General features: G+C 62.5%; 1 protein-coding gene across 3 annotated transcripts; it reads left to right on the top strand.

Annotated features, from left to right (window-relative positions):
* The first annotated feature begins 1,435 nt into the window (after positions 1 to 1,435).
* DGKK (diacylglycerol kinase, kappa) lies at positions 1,436 to 17,440 on the top strand. Of its 3 annotated transcripts, none has more exons than XM_010567085.1 (29): positions 1,436 to 1,596; positions 5,794 to 5,904; positions 6,020 to 6,100; positions 6,331 to 6,435; positions 6,657 to 6,792; positions 6,990 to 7,096; positions 7,552 to 7,677; positions 7,821 to 7,923; positions 9,911 to 10,073; positions 10,167 to 10,275; positions 10,454 to 10,593; positions 10,727 to 10,808; positions 11,307 to 11,398; positions 11,662 to 11,761; positions 12,168 to 12,408; positions 12,722 to 12,823; positions 12,935 to 13,034; positions 13,530 to 13,637; positions 14,188 to 14,284; positions 14,366 to 14,473; positions 14,653 to 14,766; positions 14,958 to 15,092; positions 15,188 to 15,354; positions 15,488 to 15,605; positions 15,695 to 15,781; positions 15,893 to 16,009; positions 16,107 to 16,218; positions 16,742 to 16,872; positions 17,324 to 17,440. In XM_010567085.1, exons 1-29 carry the CDS (start codon positions 1,591 to 1,593, stop codon positions 17,396 to 17,398), a joined length of 3,273 nt encoding a protein of 1,090 aa, XP_010565387.1. In that variant the 5' UTR covers positions 1,436 to 1,590; the 3' UTR covers positions 17,399 to 17,440. The 3 variants fall into 3 exon arrangements, with proteins under 3 accessions (XP_010565387.1, XP_010565388.1, XP_010565385.1); XM_010567086.1 differs by having other exon boundaries at positions 6,660 to 6,792; XM_010567083.1 differs by having other exon boundaries at positions 15,695 to 16,009.
* The last annotated feature ends 67 nt before the right edge of the window (positions 17,441 to 17,507 follow it).

Below are 17,507 nucleotides of genomic sequence, written 5' to 3' on the forward strand. Positions count from 1 at the left end.
GCCAGATCCTGGCCAAAAGACAAGGAAAGCAAGGTAGAACCCCTGGGGCCAGGCCTGGAAACCTCCTTCCTGCATCGGGAGGGTGGCACGTGGCTCCGGGGCAGTGCATCCTCCTGGCTTGACAGTGGTGAGGGACTGGAGCATCTCTCCTACGGGGAGAGCTGGGACTGTTCAGCCTGGAGGGGAGGCTGAGGCTGGGGAGTCCTTGGTGATGTGGATACATATTTGAAGGGCAGGGTGCAGTAAAGAGGGAACCGAGCTCTTTTCAGTGGTGTCTGCCAATGGGACAACAGGCATAGATGAAAAAATGGGAAACTGCATCTGAACACAAGAAAACACTTTTTCTACTGTAAGATTGGTCAAATGCTGGCACAGGCTGCCCAGAGAGGCTGTGGAGTCTCCATCTGTGGAGATACTCAGAACCCACGGGTTGAGTATCTCCATGATCCTGGGCAGCTCGAGGTGACCCCCCCCGCCAGGGCTCCATCCCCAGAGCTGCCCACCAGCCGCAGCCATGTCGTGGCCAGCCCATCTCCACCCCAGCTGTACCTTGCATTGCTCCCAGCCTGGTGGCACGTGGCCTGCCAGAGGCTAGCGAGGGGACCGGCTGGTCACTGGGTCACCCCCCACAGTGGGACCGTACTGCAGGGCACAGTGACACTGCCTGGGACCATCCCCACTGAGGAGGCTGCAGCAGTGCAGGGGAGGCTGGGCTTGCTTTCGTTAATCAGGGCTCAGCGAGCTGGTGGCTGGGGTGTAAAGATAGCCCCAGTGTCGCCAGCCGGATGTTTGTGAGGTTTCTCAGACGTGCTGCCCTCTCCCTGCTCACATTTTCCATTATGCAAGCGCTGCTCTCACCCGTCAGCAGCTGGGCAGGGTGGGAGAGCTGTGGCGGTGCCCGCCGGTACCCGGGCACAAGGGGTTGGGGGGGCCGGCACAGGGCAGGCTGGTGCGGGATGCCTGCCAGCGGGATGCTCGGGGACCGATGTGGCTGTAGATAGGGAAGAACGAGATCATTTCTAAAAAGCAGCTGTAGGTTGTGACTGCTGGAAGATGAGGTGTAGGGGGGGATCACCCTTCTGGGGGCTTCTTCTCTCATTCCTCTCCTCCACGTTAATCCTCTGTCCCCTTTTGATGGCCTGAGTGGAGCCTCATGGCACCACATAATGGCATGTCAGGACTGGTACTGAAATCTCCTTTCAGGGATCCCCCCAGCACTGGGAAGGGAGATTTAGGATCCTGCAGTGGCAGCAGGCTACATCCTCAGGGAGTACGGATGCAGTTGAGCCTGCAGGGCTGTGGCACCCCGCAGGCACCGAGCCCCGAGCCCCCCGGCTGCCCAGTCCCGGAAGAGCTCTGCCATATCGCAAAGCTTGATAAGGTTTCCAACTGACTCCAGCCCATGGGGTGCCCAGCAGATGCTGGTGGCCCCGTGGTCAGGCTGTTTGCAGGGCTGCTGGCTCTCCCCTGCTGTCCTGGCACCCGCTGGCTCACAGTGGGGGATGAGCTCTGACCTGACCAGACCCTGGCACGTGCCTAGCGGGCTGCTGTGTTTGGAGGAGGGTGGCTGCCTGGGATGATGCTGGTACAATGCAGGTCAGTGCGTTGGTGGGTGTTCGGTCCCCTCTCTTCCTCTGGGGAGGCATCGCGTCGCCATGGGGCCAAGCAGATCCCATCAGGAGCGGTGTAGGGCTGCAAGCCAGGTGGGCAGCCAGTGTGGTGCCCACCAGCCATATGTGCCAGCATTCCCGAGTAACAGCCTTCCTGGCTCTTCTCCAGCAGCTCCTTCGCTGTCCAAGCTGATCCCAGCAGGAACCTCCCCTCCCCGCCCCAGCTGTGGTCAAACCTGGCTGCACTACAGGCTCTTCCCATGGATGGCTGTGGCAGAGCTGGGAGAGCGGGGTGGGGGTTCAAAGCAGCATCCCGGGGCTCTGCCTTAGGGCCAAGGGAAGAGCTGACATTTTGGGGTGCACCCTGGCCTGCTGGAGTGTGGTCCTGGGGGGATTCGAGCTCCCCCAGACTGCACAGCAAGCCCCCTTGCCTGTGCCAAGCAGACAGCCAGCCCATGGCACGATGGCCCCTGGGGACTAGCCCAGTCCTGGTGGGGCACATTGCTGGTGACCGGCCATCCTCCCAGGGCTATTTTTAGCCGCGTCCCCTCTGAGGCCCTGGTGCTGCTTGCCCTCCACCAGCTGTGGCTGAGCCGGAGATGGCAGTTTCTCCGCAGACCCCAAGTGGTTTCGTTCTTGCCTTTGCCTCCCCACTCTGCATCTCAGGGATCCACCCTCCGGTGGCAGGCACATACCAGCTGGTACTGAGCCCCCTGGGCTGGAGAGAGCCAGGAGGGTCCTCGAGATAGGGCAGGGGAGGGTTGGGGCAGAGCCCGTCAGAGGCAAGCTGGCCTCGGGCTGTTGGCCAGGTAGTTTGCACATCGCTCTGGGTATCGGCATGCCGTGTTGCCGCTTCTATTGCTGGGACGGAGCCAGCGTTGGCTTTACTGTGGCTCCCTGCAGCGCTGGCTGGGGCTCACCGGCCAGAAAAGCTGTGGTTGGGCTGAGTGGAGGGGCTAGGGCTTGGTTCGGGGTGCAGGTGGCACGCCATGCTCAGGGCTGTGCAGCGGCCAGCGAAGAGCTCCCACCCTAGTGGCCAGGGGATGTCAGTATCCCCAAAAGCTCTCCGGGAGGAAGAGGCAGCCCTTACTCTGTGCTGCAGGTGCATGGCTCCTGCTCTTGGGAGGTATAGGGTACCTAATAGCCACTTGCTATAGGGGATTGTATTATTGTGGTGACCCTGGAGCCCTGGCTGGGGTTGTGGGGAAGCCAGCACGGCGGGGACAATGCCACCCCAGCACGTCCCACCTGCCACTCACCTGAATACTGGCCTTTGCCTTCCCCACCCCTTTCTTGTTTGTGAAGGGGAAATGACGGGCTCACTCAACGCTGCCCGCTGCAGCATGGCTTCCCACCATGTGGCCGGGTCTGCTAGTGTCCTTGGCCATCAGATGCCTCCCAGGTTTCCTCCTGTCCCTAGTGCCAAAAGCAGGGCTCCGAAACTGCTGAACCACTGGGGAGCTGCTCCTGGCACAGGGCAGCACCAGGTGCTCCCTGCTGAGACCCACAGACAAAAATTCAGGCGTGTGGGGGTGGCTCACCCTAGTGAGACCCTGAAACAGCCCTCCAGCACCCCAGGAAGAGTAACCTGTGTGCCCGCCCAGGCAGAGTGGCACAGCTGGGCTCTATGGCTCGTTTCAGACAGGGGACCTGCCTCATTTTCCCCAGGGAGGGGGGCTCGCTGGCTGGCCCCACGCTGGCAAAACTGGTACCGACTGAACCTGTGCCCCATTGTGTCAGCGCTGGGGGTGAAGAAGCCTGCATGGGCAGCTGCAGGCGTAAGGGGTTGCGCAGCAAGATGCTGTGCATGGCGGGGCAGAGGTCTTGGGCTTTGCTGCCATGCCTGGGGCACCTCAGGCATGTTTTGGGAAGCACCCAAGGGTGGATGTGGGGAGAGGTGCCCCCCAAGCTTCTCTGCACCAGCTTTGCCATCCCATGCTGGGATGCTGGTGATTACTTAGTCTGTACTGGGGGGGGAACTGAGGCACACTCCCCCATAGCTATGGCATTTTGGGTGTCATAAAACTCTAATGTGTGTCGTGGTGGAGGTGGGGTGTGCTTTGCCTTTTGGGCTCTGCCTTAGCCTGGCACTGGCGCGGTGCTGGCAGCCACGTCGCTGTCCCCAGAATGGCCAGGACTGTGACATCCTGGGGCTGGGTGATGCCTTGTTGCTGCTGGCTGCCGGGAGAAATTGCTGCAGCGGCTGCAGCAGCGCGGCTGGGGGCGTTTCAGCTCTGGCCCCCTCAAAGGAGGGGATGCCGTCCCCCCGGGCAGCCTTCCTGGCTGTATCTTGCTACCCACGTGGCCCTGGAACCAGGCAGAGCTTGAGCACCCTCGCTCCGCTGCAGCGCTGGCTCCTGCCCCTGCTGTGATAGCCCTGAGCCACCTTCACAGACCTGCCTCTTCTTCCTTCTCCTTGTCATCACGTTCTCCTGCTCCTCACCATCACGGGCTCCCCCCCCGCCACTCCTTGTCATCACATGCTGCCTGTCCTTCGCAGCAAAAGCAATGATTGCAGCAAATGCAGAGCCTGTGCCTGTGTCTGCTGCATGCAAACAGGTGTGGTGGAAGTGGCATTTGTTTCTGGATCTGACCTGGCCATGGCAGGACGCTGCCCTGTCCCCTCCTGACATGGGCAGGGAGTGCTAGGGTGCATGGTTTGTATGTGGATTTGGGCGTTGCAGCTGGACTCCCCTGAAAGTCCATGCTCCCCTTGCTGGCTGTGTCACAGCCTAGGCTCAGGGCAGCTCTGGGCTCACCATCTCCTCTGTGTGCTCTCGCAGCTGAGAGGCCGGGGAGGTGACGCGGTGGGTCCTTGGGTGCTGGCACTGGGGACACCAGTGCTGTTTGAACCTGCACCGACACTTGCAGGCAGCATGGGGACCAATCACAGCCAAACCCTGCACCAGTTCCAGGAGGGGCAAAGAGTTGATAGGGAGCGATAAAGGCTTAAAACGTCCCTCTCCAAACTCAGGGCTGCAAGCTGGAAGAGCCAGGGACATCCCGGTGCATGCCCTAGCAGGGCTTGGGGAAGGGTCAGGCATTTGGGGGAGTTGAAGCTCAAGGGAGCACCCCAGCTGGGGGTTTTGGCTTCTTTGTGACCTTGGAGGCTCCTGCTACTCCTGGTGTCCTGGCCATCTTGTTCAGAGCCGTGGGGCAGTGGGTTAACACCAAGGCCAGGGGCCAGTGTGTTTTCAGGCTGTCAGGTGCCTGGGTGCCACGTCTTGCAGCACAGGGGCTGAGCACAGGAGCACGGGGCATGGGGCTGCGGCTCTCTCGTGATGCCCTCTGCAACCATTGCTAATTCACCGTTAAATGTGCCTTGTCGTCGTGTGCTGGGATCTGATACAACCGCTGTTGTGGCTAATTGCAGAGGAGCAGCTGAATGGGGCTGCCGGCGGTGTTTAAAGAAGATACAATCAAAGATTAGGCAGTGCCAGAGCATCTCTGCCACCCCGCTCGGCACAGGCTTGTAGCCGCGTTGCAAACACTAATTAATTGAGCCTTGTAAACACCACTGCAAGGAGGGTAAATATTGGCAGGTGCTGCGGATCAGGGAGGGCAGAGGACGGGTGGCCAGGCTGCAGGGATGTGCTGTGCTGCAAGGGGATGCTCTGCCTCCTGTGGGCTGCCCTCAGCCCAGGTTGTCCCCTCCGGGGGCTGGGGGGGCCGGGCAGGGCTGGCCACATCCCGTCTATCTGCTCCCCAACCCAGCAAAGAGGCTGGGGCTGCAGTGCCTGGGTAATGCCACCTCCAAGGTGCAGTCCTGGTGGCTCTGGGGCATCGGTGTCCCCTCCAAGGGAGCTCTCCTCGCCCCAGCTCTGCCCCCTTGGGTTCTGGGGAGCTGCAGCAGGTCGAGGCTCTCCCTGGTGCTGCTCTGGGGATGGGGAGGAAGCGACTGGCAGCGGTGGCTCTGTGCTGCTAGAGACCTCCAACCGCCAGCACTGCCATGCCCAGTGGCACCCTCCCAAATCACATAAAGTGCCTAATGCCCAGAGTATGGTGGGTGATGGACATCATTTACTCTGCTGCATCCAGCACAGTGTGAACCTCAGAATGTCCCATCTGTGCTCTGGGCACCGCCTAGCTCCTGGGGACCCAGGGACTGCTGTCACTGGAGAGGAGGGGTGGCTTTTGGGGGTCCTGGGGACTGCGGGAACTCACGACCCTGTGGTCTCTGCAGAAGAGCGTGAAGGAGGGGCTGTTGCTGAAGCAGACGAGCTCCTTCCAGAGGTGGAAGAGGCGATACTTCAAGCTGCGGGGCAGGACACTCTATTACGCCAAGGATGCCAAGGTAGGCTGGGGGGGGCTTCCAGCACACTCAGCTGGAGGGGCTTGAGCCTGCAAGCTCAGGGAGGAGCCCAAAATCCCTGCCCTGGTGGACTGGGACTCCGGTTTCTCCTCCGCAGTCACTGATCTTTGACGAGGTAGACCTGTCCGATGCCAGTGTGGCCGAGACCAGCACCAAGAACATCAACAACAGTTTCACGGTGAGGGAGGTGTAGGGCTACCCGCTGTGCCCCTCCACCTCAGCACGTCGGGGTGCACCCCGCGCGCTGCAGACCCACCTCTCCCCACAGAGCCGTGGGGCACCCCGCAGCATGGCCTCATGCTGCTGAAGGTGGCACCGGTGGCGGTGTGCCAGGGTTTGCTGGAGGCTGCTCTCCTGGGGGCTGGCTGGCCGCGGGGTGGCCTTGCACAGGGATGGTGGCTGTTGCAGGTGATCACGCCATTCCGGAAGCTCATCCTATGTGCGGAAAACCGAAAGGAGATGGAGGACTGGATCAGTGCCCTGAAATCTGTCCAGAAGTGGGAGATCCATGAGGTGACGTGGGCGGGGGGCTGTGCAGGTGCTCGTCTGCGAGTGGGTACCCCTCAGAAGCCAGGGGTGCCTTTGGCTGCTGGACAGGAGCTGCTGCCCTTGGCACAGCCCTGAAGGGAGGATGGGAACTGGGAGTGGGTCTGGGGGGACTCAGGGTGACTAGGAGGGAGGAAGTACCAGCTGGGGGTCCCAGGGGACTGATGGGACAGGGCCGTGCCTTCCAGCAGGCCACGCAGTTCAACATGGAGCACTTCTCTGGCATGCACAACTGGTATGCCTGTTCCCATGCCCGCCCCACCTTCTGCAATGTGTGCCGTGAAGCCCTGCCGGGTGTAACCTCGCATGGCCTCTCCTGCGAAGGTCAGTGCCAGGGTCCTGCTGGGGGGTGGGCTGGGGTTGGGACTGGGGTGGGGGACCCTCTCCGAGGCTGGCCTGGAGCAGGAGAGGTGCGGGGCGATGCCCACTGGCTGCCGTCACCAGCTGTGGAGGGGTTGGGGACCAGAGCTGCACATCCCGTGGGGACCGTCCCTGCTCCTCACCTGCTCCACACCATGCAGTCTGCAAGTTCAAGGCACACAAGCGCTGTGCTGTCAGAGCCACCAACAACTGCAAGTGGACGACCCTGGCCTCCATCGGCACTGAAATCATCGAGGACGAGGATGGGGTAAGCAGGGGAGTCCCCATGGGACTGGCAGAACAGAGCCACCAGCAGAGCTGGCCTTGCTGTGCCCAAATCAGAGCAGGGGAGACCCTGGCACCTGGATGTCCCCTGCACTGTGTGGCCTCTGGGCTTGGCTTTGCAGGGACATGGCCTGGGGACACCTCCTCTGCCATCCGGCGTCAGGATCCCTTATTGCTCTCCAAGTGGGGCCATCCCCAGACTTTTGCTGGGGACATCTCTGCCCTGCCCCATGCACTAGTGGCTGCAAGGGGCCAGGCAGGCAGGGATGAGAGGGCATGGGAAGGACCCTGGGGCTGCCTTACCCTGCTGTGGGACATCATCCCCTGCCCACCTCTTCTGTGGTGCCTGGGGAAGGGGATGGCCCGTGTCACTGTCCCTCAAGCATGTCGGGGGGGTGGCAGGGGTGGTGTGCCATTGGCAACTGCCCCTCTCTGCAGGTGGCCATGCCCCACCAGTGGCTGGAGGGGAACCTGCCTGTCAGCGCACGCTGTGCCGTCTGCGACCGGACCTGCGGCAGCGTCCGGAGGCTGCAGGACTGGCGGTGTCTCTGGTGCAAGGCCATCGTAAGGATGTGTCTGTCCCTGTCCCCCCTGCCCATGGCACAGACGGCACTGCCCCTCCTGGGTTCATCGCTCGGGAAACTGAGGCTGGGGGTTTGGTGCTGCGTCCCCTAGCTTTGCTTATGCACATGTCCCTGTGTCCCCAGGTTCACAGTGCCTGCAAGGAGCTCTTCGGCAAGAGGTGCCCCCTGGGCCAGTACAAAGTGTCCATCATCCCACCAACCGCCTTGAACAGCATCGATTCGGATGGTGAGTCAGGGAGGGACAGGGCTGGGCTATGGGTGGGTGGGACAGGCTGTTTGGGACAGGGCTCTCTGAGCTCCTCTGCAGGCTTTGACTTGTGGCACTGTGCCCTCTTTCCTGTGGGGCACCAGAAACATCACCTTCAGTAGGCTCCAGAGTCAACACTCCTCCCTGCCACATCCTTAGTTGAAGGCTGCTTGTTGCCTTGAGCTCTGCTGCGGTGGTGCCATGCTTTGGGGTGGCACTCCTTCTCCGTGCGTGGCTTCAGTTGCTCCTGCCAGGCTGCCTCTTGCGGTGACCCTGGTCATTCACCCTTTGTGGTGCGGTCAGTGGCAGCAGCCCTGAGCCCCTGATGTGAGGTGCCCTCCATTGCACCCCAATGGTTCAGCACCTTGCAGGGCAGGATGAGGGCCTTGCTTGGGTTACTTCTCAGTGTCTGAACCTCAGCTGTTTTTTTGGTAGCGCACAGCACATCTTCCCCCAGCACAGGTGGCTGTGGGGTGCTTTGGGGAGAAGCAATGTGCGGCCCAGGGGGACCCCTCCGCCATCTCCCTCACCCTCTCCGGAGGGGCCCAGCTGGCCTCTGCTGAGCAAAATCTGTTCTTTTCCTCCGGATATTTCTTTCCTCATTCTTTAATGATTTTCACTGCTTGGCTCAGCTGGTGGCTCATCTGCTTCTTGTTACTCATCAGGATGCTGTCAGGGTAACCATCACGAGGCTTCTCCTCCGGCTTCAGAGCTGCGGCTGCTCCGGCTTCAGAGCTGCGGCTGCTCATGGCTAGCTCCCTGGTAGCATCTCTGCCCTGTCCCTCTTGCGGCAGCCCAGTCAACCAGGGCCGGCACAGCTGCAGGGCCGGTGGCTGTGACTGCTGCCAAGCCCGACTGGGCTCTGCTACTGTGGGAAGCAGCCCAGTGAGGCCTCAGCCCCCCTCCTCCTGCTGTACTGTCCCTCCCCCCCCCAGCATGTGGGTGCTGCTGGCAGTGGGCTCTTCTGCGGCAGCCCACACTCTGACTCAGCAGCCCCCGGTGTTTTGCTTTGCTGATCCGCTCCACTCAGCCAGGTTGGGAGCAGAGATCGAGTGATGCCGGGGCTGGGTCGCGGTGGGCTGTGGGGATGCTACTCCCTGTGCGGTGGAAGCACTGGGGCTCCCAGTCGCACCCCATGGGGGTCTGAGTGCAATGGCTGTGGGGCCAGTGCCAGCAGCAGCGAGGGTTGATGCTTTCCGTGCCGCAGCATCACCAGGTGTGCCAAGGGAAGGAGCCAGTGGGCACCGGCCCATGGCCTGGGGACTGGGATGGCCAAGATGTGCCTGAGGCAGGTGTGGGCTGCAGGCCAGCTATCGATCCTTCTCTGCCTCGGGCACATTTCATTTCCCATCTCATTTCTTTAAAAGCATGTTGCTGGCTGCCAAGCCTCCTGAGGCTTCTGCGTCATTCGCACCCACCCTGCTGGAGCCCTGGTAGAAGCAGGTGGCAGACCTGGGGCTGACAGCTGGGGGTGGTCATGCCGACTGCCAGTGCCACCCCTGGGAGCACCCCCAGGTGGGAGTGTGCCCCATTCCCATGTGGTTTTGCTGGGTCAGTCCCAGCTGGGCTGTTGGCACAGTGAGGAACTAACCCTCCTGTGCACCCACCACCACTGCCCCTTGTGGGCCAGGGACATGAGTCAGCTTGGTGACACACTGTGCCTGCAGGGACGGTGATGGAGCAGGAGTTTAACTTGGATCTGCCCTAGTGCTAGTCTTGCCCATCCCTATCCCAATCCCACCCCATCCCCATGCCCATCCCCATTGCCAAGTCTTACTCTTCCTCCCACCCCTCAGCATCACCTGGGCACCCTGATCACTGTCCCTCCTGCCTGGCCCCAGCACCTGCGGATCGGGCACGGTGGTCAGGGTGTCCACGTGGCCTTTGCTCTCCTAAGATGTCTCCATCAGTGTCCTTGGTGGGCGGGAGCTGGGGCTGGGGGCTCACGTGCTTGGGCTCGCCGCAGGTTTCTGGAAGGCCACCTGCCCCTCGACCTGCTCCAGCCCTCTCCTGGCCTTCGTCAACTCCAAGAGCGGGGACAACCAGGGTGTCAAGTTTCTGCGCAAGTTCAAGCAGTTCCTCAACCCAGCCCAAGTCTTCGACCTCATGAACGGGGGCCCACACCTGGGGTAAGCACCGGCCTGGGTGCCCCAGGGTGGCCCCAGCGGGGTCCTGGTGGGTGCCTGGCACAGCCCCCAGCCCCTCTCTCCTGTCCCCCCCAGACTGCGCCTCTTCCAGAAGTTCTCCACCTTCCGGATCCTGGTGTGCGGGGGGGATGGCAGCGTGGGCTGGGTGCTCTCCGAGATCGACGCCCTTGGCCTCCACAAGCAAGTGAGCGGGAGCGCCTGGCATCACCGGCACGGGCTGGCACTGTCCCCAGCACCTGCCGCAGCTGGGAGCCCCCCTGTGCCCCGGGGTGCTGTGAGCGATGGGCATGGCAGGGTTGGGGATGTCACAGGTGCCCTTAGGGACTGTTCTGAGCCCCCCCTGCCCCATCCCTCTCCCACAGTGCCAGCTGGGTGTCCTGCCCCTGGGGACCGGCAATGACCTGGCGCGGGTGCTGGGCTGGGGCAGCCTGTGCGATGATGACACTCAGCTGCTGCAGATCCTGGAGAAGCTGGAAAGGGCCACCACCAAGATGCTGGACCGGTGAGCATGGCGCGCCTCTCTGCTACGCCCCCAGCCTCGGCACCTCTCAGGCAGCCCGTCCTCATCCCCTGCCCATGTGTCCCTGTGCCGGGGTGCCAGGAAGTGGCAGGCAGCCGTGGACTCTGCTTGGCAGGTGGAGTGTGCTGACCTATGAGGCCCCCAAGCAGTCCCCCCCAGCCCTGAAGGAAGAGGAGAACGGGGACTCCAACATCCAGGTGGGCACCACTGGGGATGGAGGGCTTGAGGTGGGGTAGGGCCAGCTGGGGGGCAGGTTCCCATTCACCCCATCAGCTGATTTGGGGGCACGCAGGGTGGGATTGCACAGGGAGAGGTTATGCTGGAGGTCCCTGGGAACTGGGGCTGTGAGGGGGCTGGCAGCCGGCTGCATGTGATGAAATGAGTCTGGCAGGTCTCAGCCTGGCACTTGCACTTGGGAGCAGGCAGCAGGATGAGGTAGAGCTGGCCTTCTACTGGCAGGCTATTTTGGACTCTTCTGTGTGCTCCCCCTCAACTCCTTGCCTCAGTTTCCCTCCTGCTGTAGCTGAGCATCCCCTCTGCCCGGCAGCATGGTCATGGCTGCCCTTGGGGCTGGGGCAGCAGGCTGAGGAGGGCTGTTCATCCCTGGTCCAGGCCTGGCCGGGCAAGGCTGCACCGTGGAGCAGGGCACCCGGCAGAGTGTCATGGCTCCAACTGTCCTCCCCTGTCCCCCCCAGGCCCAGATCTCCCACTACGCTGACTCTGTTGCCTTCCACCTGGCCAAGATCCTGGAGTCGGACAAGCACTCGGTGGTGATCTCCTCTGCAAAGTAAGGAGGGGGCTGGTGATGGGGGTGCCAGAGCCCCCCTGCTGGGCTGGGGGCATGTTCCCAGGGATGCCAAGTTCCCCCCAGGCCAGGATGTCTCCTCTCTGGCCACCAGCGGCTGCTGGCTGTGCTGATGCCCAGCAGATAACCCCGGCACTGACCCTCCGGTGCAGGGGGGCATTATCCCAGCAGCCCCCCTGGCTGGCATCTGTGCCCAGCTGGCCGTGCTGTGCCCCTCTCTACCCACCTGCTGCTTCCCTTGGCAGGTTCCTCTGCGGCACTGTCAATGACTTTGTGGCTGAAGTCGGCCGGGCTTACAAGAGGGCAACAGAGAACAAGCAGGAGGCTGAGCTGATGGCACGGAAGGTGGGTTGCAGGGGAGCTGGAGGGCTGGGGCATGCTGGGTGGCACAGCCCCCGGGCAGTGGAGGGGCTGGCGGCATCTGCTCCAGCGGCCCATGCCCTTGCTGTGCATGCATCGGGGTGTGCTGTGCCTGAGGTGCCCAGACACTTGGGGTGCCCAGGCCAGCTTGGAGTGTCTAGGCACACAGGGTTCCCCAACACTTAGAGTGCCCAGGGAAGCATGGGGTGCCCAGGCACTCAGGGTCCCCAGTAAAGTATGGAGTGCCTAGACAAAGATGGGGTGCCCTCACGCTTGGGATGCCCAGGTGCTATGGGTGCCCAGGCAAGCACAAGGTGCTCAGGGAAGCACCCAGTACTGGTCAGGTGCAGCAGCTTGTGCCAGGGTGCTGAGCGTGGTGGGCATCCTGCAGTGCGCCATGCTGAACGAGAAGCTGGACTCGCTGGTGCGGGAGCTGAATGAGGAGGCTCAGGCCATTGTGGTCCCCGAAGGAATGGCGCAGGCCACCCCTGCTGACACCAAGGACCAGGAGAAAGGTGGCAGCTTCAACCCCAGCCCCGTGCCTCGCATCTTCAAATCCAAGGAGCAGCTCATGCTGCGGGCAAACAGCCTGAAGAAAGCCCTGCGGCAGATCATTGAGCAGGCAGAGAAAGGTGAGGGGGTGGCGGGGACTGGCAGCTCGCGTGGTGCTGCAACAGCCTGGGATGGGCTGCGGAGCCACCACAGGTTGGTGCTGGACCTGTGCCTTGGTTACCCTGTCTGAATCCTTGGGCTGGCAGCAGTGCTGTGCAGTCCAAGGGCATCAGCCCTTCTCTGATGCTTGGCGTGGCTGAGGGAGGTCCCCAATGCAGGGCAGAGGTGCCACCCTGGGCCCTGCCTGGCATAAGCCCACAAGGCTGACCCGGGGAGAGGGCACAGGGCCATGGGGCTGCCCAGACTCACAGTCGTGCCCCTCTTTGCATCCAGCTGTGGATGAGCAGAACAAGCAGACCCAAGCCTACCGGGGCAGCGCAGGCCCCAGCAAGAAGGACAGCTCAGAGGAGCTCAACAAGGAGGAGGAGAGGCTCAGTAAGATGCCAAGGGGGCATGTGGCTTTTTGGGGGGGCATGAGGGTGAGCCGTGGGATAGGGTCAGGGTAAGAGCCAGTTCAGCAGCTGCCTTCTCTTCCCCCCCGGCCAGGCTCCCGGCGGGAGACAGTGACCTCCGCGTCTTCCTCCATCATCCTGGACCGGCCAGATACCTTCGGCAGCTTGCAGTTTCCAGAAGACCCCAGCACCCTGTAAGTCTGCCGTCCTGCCCGCTTCAGGGACCCTGGCCCACCCTTGCTGCCCATCACAAAGTGGGAGCAGAGCTGGGACCACGCTGCCTCTTGGAGATGGCTGCTGGGGCATCCTTTGCCCACCAGTGTGGCATCTCTGGTGCTCAGCCCTCCCTGGCCCAGCAGTGCCCACACTGGGGAAGACTGCATATGCCCAGTGCAGGATCTCTTGCTGCCAGCCCCTTGACCAGCACCATGCTCTTGCTGGGAGCTCAGGGCTCCCTGCACCCCCCCAGTGCAGGCAGGTCCTGGGTGTACCACGGGTGTCCCACCATGGGGAATGAGGGGGGGTCCACCCATCCCTGCTGGCTTGCGTCAGGCTTCCCAGCACCAACCCCTCCAGGAGCTCACACCGCAGCTCTGGTGGGTTTTATACCTCATGCCCCAGTGTGCCAGCCCAGCAGTTGCCTGTGTGCAGCTGCCTCCCAACCCGCCTGCCCCGTCTGCTGCTTTCAGCCACTTCTCGGAGAAATGTGTCATGAATAACTACTTTGGCATTGGCCTGGATGCGAAGATCTCCCTGGAGTTCAACAACAAACGGGATGAGCACCCCAAGAAGTGCAGGTTGGCTGAAACCCCCCAGATTCCCCTGGGAGAAACATGTACCCCCTCCCCCCCCCCACTCCTCCCCCCCCTGCCGCCCCCAGCTCTCCAGTGCCTGCACCAGGATGCAAGGAGCCATGGGGTTGGCTTGGGGGTGCTGTGCCTGGCTGGGGACCCCTTCCTGTGGCAGGTTTTCCACTTGCACCCAGTGCCGTAGTGCACCCTTGGGTGGGTGGCAGATTGCAAACCCCTGCCCTGGGAAGGGGGAGGGCTGCTGTGAGGCTCTGGCTGCTGGTGGCCCCCCGGGTGTGTGAATGGGTACAGGAGGACTTGGTGGGATTTACACACTCTGCACCTGGATAGAGGAGACATTGCCATGCTGGTGTGGAAGGGTGCACATCTGGGTGCCACATGTTGCAGCCTGCATCTCCCGGGAGGCAATGGGCAGACCCCCTGTTCTGGGAATGGGGAAACTGAGGCAGGTGCAGGGCCAGCAGTCCAGGCCGGCTAGTTCAGCCCAGTGCCCCGTGGAGGGTGCAGCCCCTCTCACCTGTCCCACTTCACCCTGCAGCAGCCGCACCAAGAACATGATGTGGTATGGGGTGCTGGGCACAAAGGAGCTCCTGCAGCGCACCTACAAGAACCTGGAGCAGCGGGTGCAGCTGGAGGTATGGGGCAACAGTGGGAACAGGGATAGGCTGGGGGTGGGGGGCGGCGCAGCGGCCCCCAGGCTCAGCCCTCTCTTGCAGTGCGATGGGGTGCCCATCTCGCTGCCCAGCCTGCAGGGCATCGCTGTCCTCAACATCCCCAGCTACGCTGGAGGCATCAACTTCTGGGGAGGCACCAAGGAGGACAATGTGAGTGCCAGCACCGCAGGGTGGGGAAGGGGGGCACAACGTCCTTCCTATGGTCCCTGGGAACCTGGGAGCCCTTGGCAGGGGTCTGGGATGTCCCTGCCTTGGGCACACATGGGGGGAAAAGCTGGCTCCCAAAATGAGCCCAGTTTGGGAGTCTCACTTGTAGTGATCCTCTACAGAACTTTGGGGCTCCATCCTTTGATGACAAGAAGCTGGAGGTGGTAGCCGTCTTTGGCAGCATCCAGATGGCTGTGTCGCGGGTCATCAACCTCCAGCACCATCGCATCGCGCAGGTAGGGACAAGGGACCCTCTGTGGTGCTGTAAAGCTTTTGGGGCACCAGCAGAACCTGGGGCAGTGTGGCTGAGCTGAGCGCCTGGCTGGCACTGGCACAGCACTGGGAGACTTTTCAGCCCCAGCACGGCAGCTGAAGCCAGTGGCACAGTGCCAGCCATGATGCCAACCCCGGGCTGTCTGCCCCACAGTGCCGCGTGGTGAAGATTACCATCCGGGGGGATGAGGGTGTCCCTGTGCAGGTGGATGGAGAAGCCTGGATCCAGCCACCCGGTATCATCAAGATCCAGCACAAGAACCGAGCCCAGATGCTGACGAGGGACCGGGTGAGCTCAGGGTTGCACAGCCTGCACAGCGGGGCCGGGCTGGGGCACAAGGAGGTGTGCCAGGTTGAAGGGGGCCATCTCCGTGTCCCCTGCAGGCATTCGAAAGCACCCTCAAGTCCTGGGAGGACAAGCAGAAGGGGGAGAGCTACCGAGCGACTGCCCGGCCACGGCTCAGCTCCCAGCAGTCCATGGAGTACCTGACCGAGGAGGAGAGCAGCCTCTTGCAGCAGGTCTCACGGGTTGCTGAGACCCTCATCGCCAGGTCAGGCTGCAGGACGGGGATGTGGTGGGCACGGGCGGGGGAGGACTTTGCTATGGCTACCCAGAGCTACAGGGGTCTCCTAGTCCCATGCTGCCCATCCAGCCCTGGCAGCTCCAGTCCCTTTCTCCTGCAGGATCCGTGAGGCAGCCAAGGCTCACAAAGCCGTGGAGCAGGAGCTGGCGCATGCTGTCAACACCAGCTCCCTGGCGCTGAGCGAAGCCCTCTTCAACAAAGCCGCTGGCACCTCGGAGGTGAGCTAGGGCTGGGGGTGCAAGGCGACCTTCACCCGTCCGCCTTGGGGCCCTGCTGCTCAAGGGGTCACCTCTCCATGCCCCCCAAGTTTCTCAGCAGGAATGTGGCTGTGGAGGTGGTGTTGAGCATCAAGGAGCTGTATGCTGAGACCAGGGCGTTCCTGGAAGGGAAGGCGGTGAGTGGGGGGCCAGAGAGCACCCCAAGCCCCCCAGTGGAGGGGCCCGTGCCCTTGGCTGGCACCTCTGGGGGTGGCAGCAGGACTGGGGATGGTCCCTGTCCCCCACAGCTGGACTCGCCACAGGAGGAGGAGGCACTGCACGGCCCCCTGAGTGTGCTGGGCCAGGAGCTGCAGAGGCTGCTAGACATCCACTGGCTGGGGCCCATTGCCCACCCCACTGAGGAGGTGGGTACACAGGGACTGGGCGGGAGGGGGGAAGAACTTATCCCACTGGGTGGCCCCATGGGGGCTGCAGCATTCAGCTCAGCCTGGCTTCTCACAGGAAAGCACCGGCAGCACCAACAAGGGCAGCTTCAAGCTTCGCCTCAACATCCCCAAGCCCAGGAAGGAGAAGGACAAGGTGCAAAGGCCAAAGACGAACAGCGCGCTCCCAGGTAAAGCAGACGGCACACCAGGGAGGGAGACAGATGCAGCCCATGCTAGTAGGGACCCCTACGTGCTGACCTATCTGTCGGCCTCCTGTCCTGGGCATGCTCTGGAGGGACCCTCTGGGAGGGGGACAGGGCCTATCCTGGCTGCCTGGGGATGTCACCTTTGTCACCAACAGCCCCTTAGAGCTTAATTTTTCTGCTAACGGACATGCGGAGCTCCCCACCCCTGTCACTCCACTACCACTGCAAGGGGAGAAGGGGGCTATGGTACAGCTCAGTCCTTCAGGTAAGTCCCTGCCCCAGGGCTGGGGGGGCGGTCTTGTCGTCGGAAAGAGGCTCGGATGCTCCGTAAGTAAGCTAAGGAGAGGAGAAACCTCTCCAGCCTGAGCCTGCTGTGGCCTCTGGCCCTGCCAGAGCTGGGGGTGGGGGACGCTGGCTGCAGCCTGCCACCACCGCTGCCCGCTCTGCTGCATCTGGCTGCCTTCACGGGGGCCCAGTCCACCTCTGTGGTTTTCCTCCCTGCTAGCAGACAAGTGGGGCTCCGAGGAGGTGGCAGCTTGGCTGGAAGCACTCGGTCTAGGGGAGTACAGAGACATTTTTGTCCGGCATGACATCCAGGGCTCTGAGTTGATCCTGCTGGAGAGGAGAGACCTGAAGGTACAATGCCCCTTGTGCCCCCTGAGGGACCCCCAGCCCTGGGGAGCACAGTGTCCTCCATCCCTCCTCTCCCCATCCCTCAGGGCAGGGGGAAAGGCAGGTGCTGACCCTGCACCCAGCCCCAGCCCTGCAGGGCTGAGCTTGCACTGCTTGCTTAGCTTGCACACAGGGGCTGGAAGGAGGGGAGAGGGTTGGCCCTGACCCTCCAGCTTGCAAGGCTCTGTACACCTGCCCAAAGCAGGATCAACAGCACCATGCCCTCTCCTGCACCCAGGCACGGGGACATGCTTGCAAGCAGACAGAGGGCTCCTAACAAGGACCATGCTCTGGCAGGGAGAGCATGGGGAGCTGGGCTTTGCAGCCTCATCCTCCACCCTGCAGCTTCCCTGCCAGTGAGAACTGAGGGCTGGCTCCCCACAAGCATGTCAGCTTCCCTCTGTCCTTCCTACAGGACCTGGGGATCACCAAAGTGGGCCACATGAAGAGAATCCTCCAGGCCATTAAGGAGCTCAGCAACCCACCCTAGGCTGGCAATAGGGCAGCAGTCCAGCCCATATGCTGGGTGCTGCCCCTAGGGACCAGGGGTCAGGCAGGGGGGCTCCAGGTCCCTGCTGTGGCCCATGTGTGTGGAGCCC

Source organism: Haliaeetus leucocephalus, unplaced genomic scaffold, assembly GCF_000737465.1.
Source record: "Haliaeetus leucocephalus isolate CR32 unplaced genomic scaffold, Haliaeetus_leucocephalus-4.0 Scaffold226, whole genome shotgun sequence".
Taxonomy (NCBI): Eukaryota; Metazoa; Chordata; class Aves; order Accipitriformes; family Accipitridae; genus Haliaeetus; species Haliaeetus leucocephalus.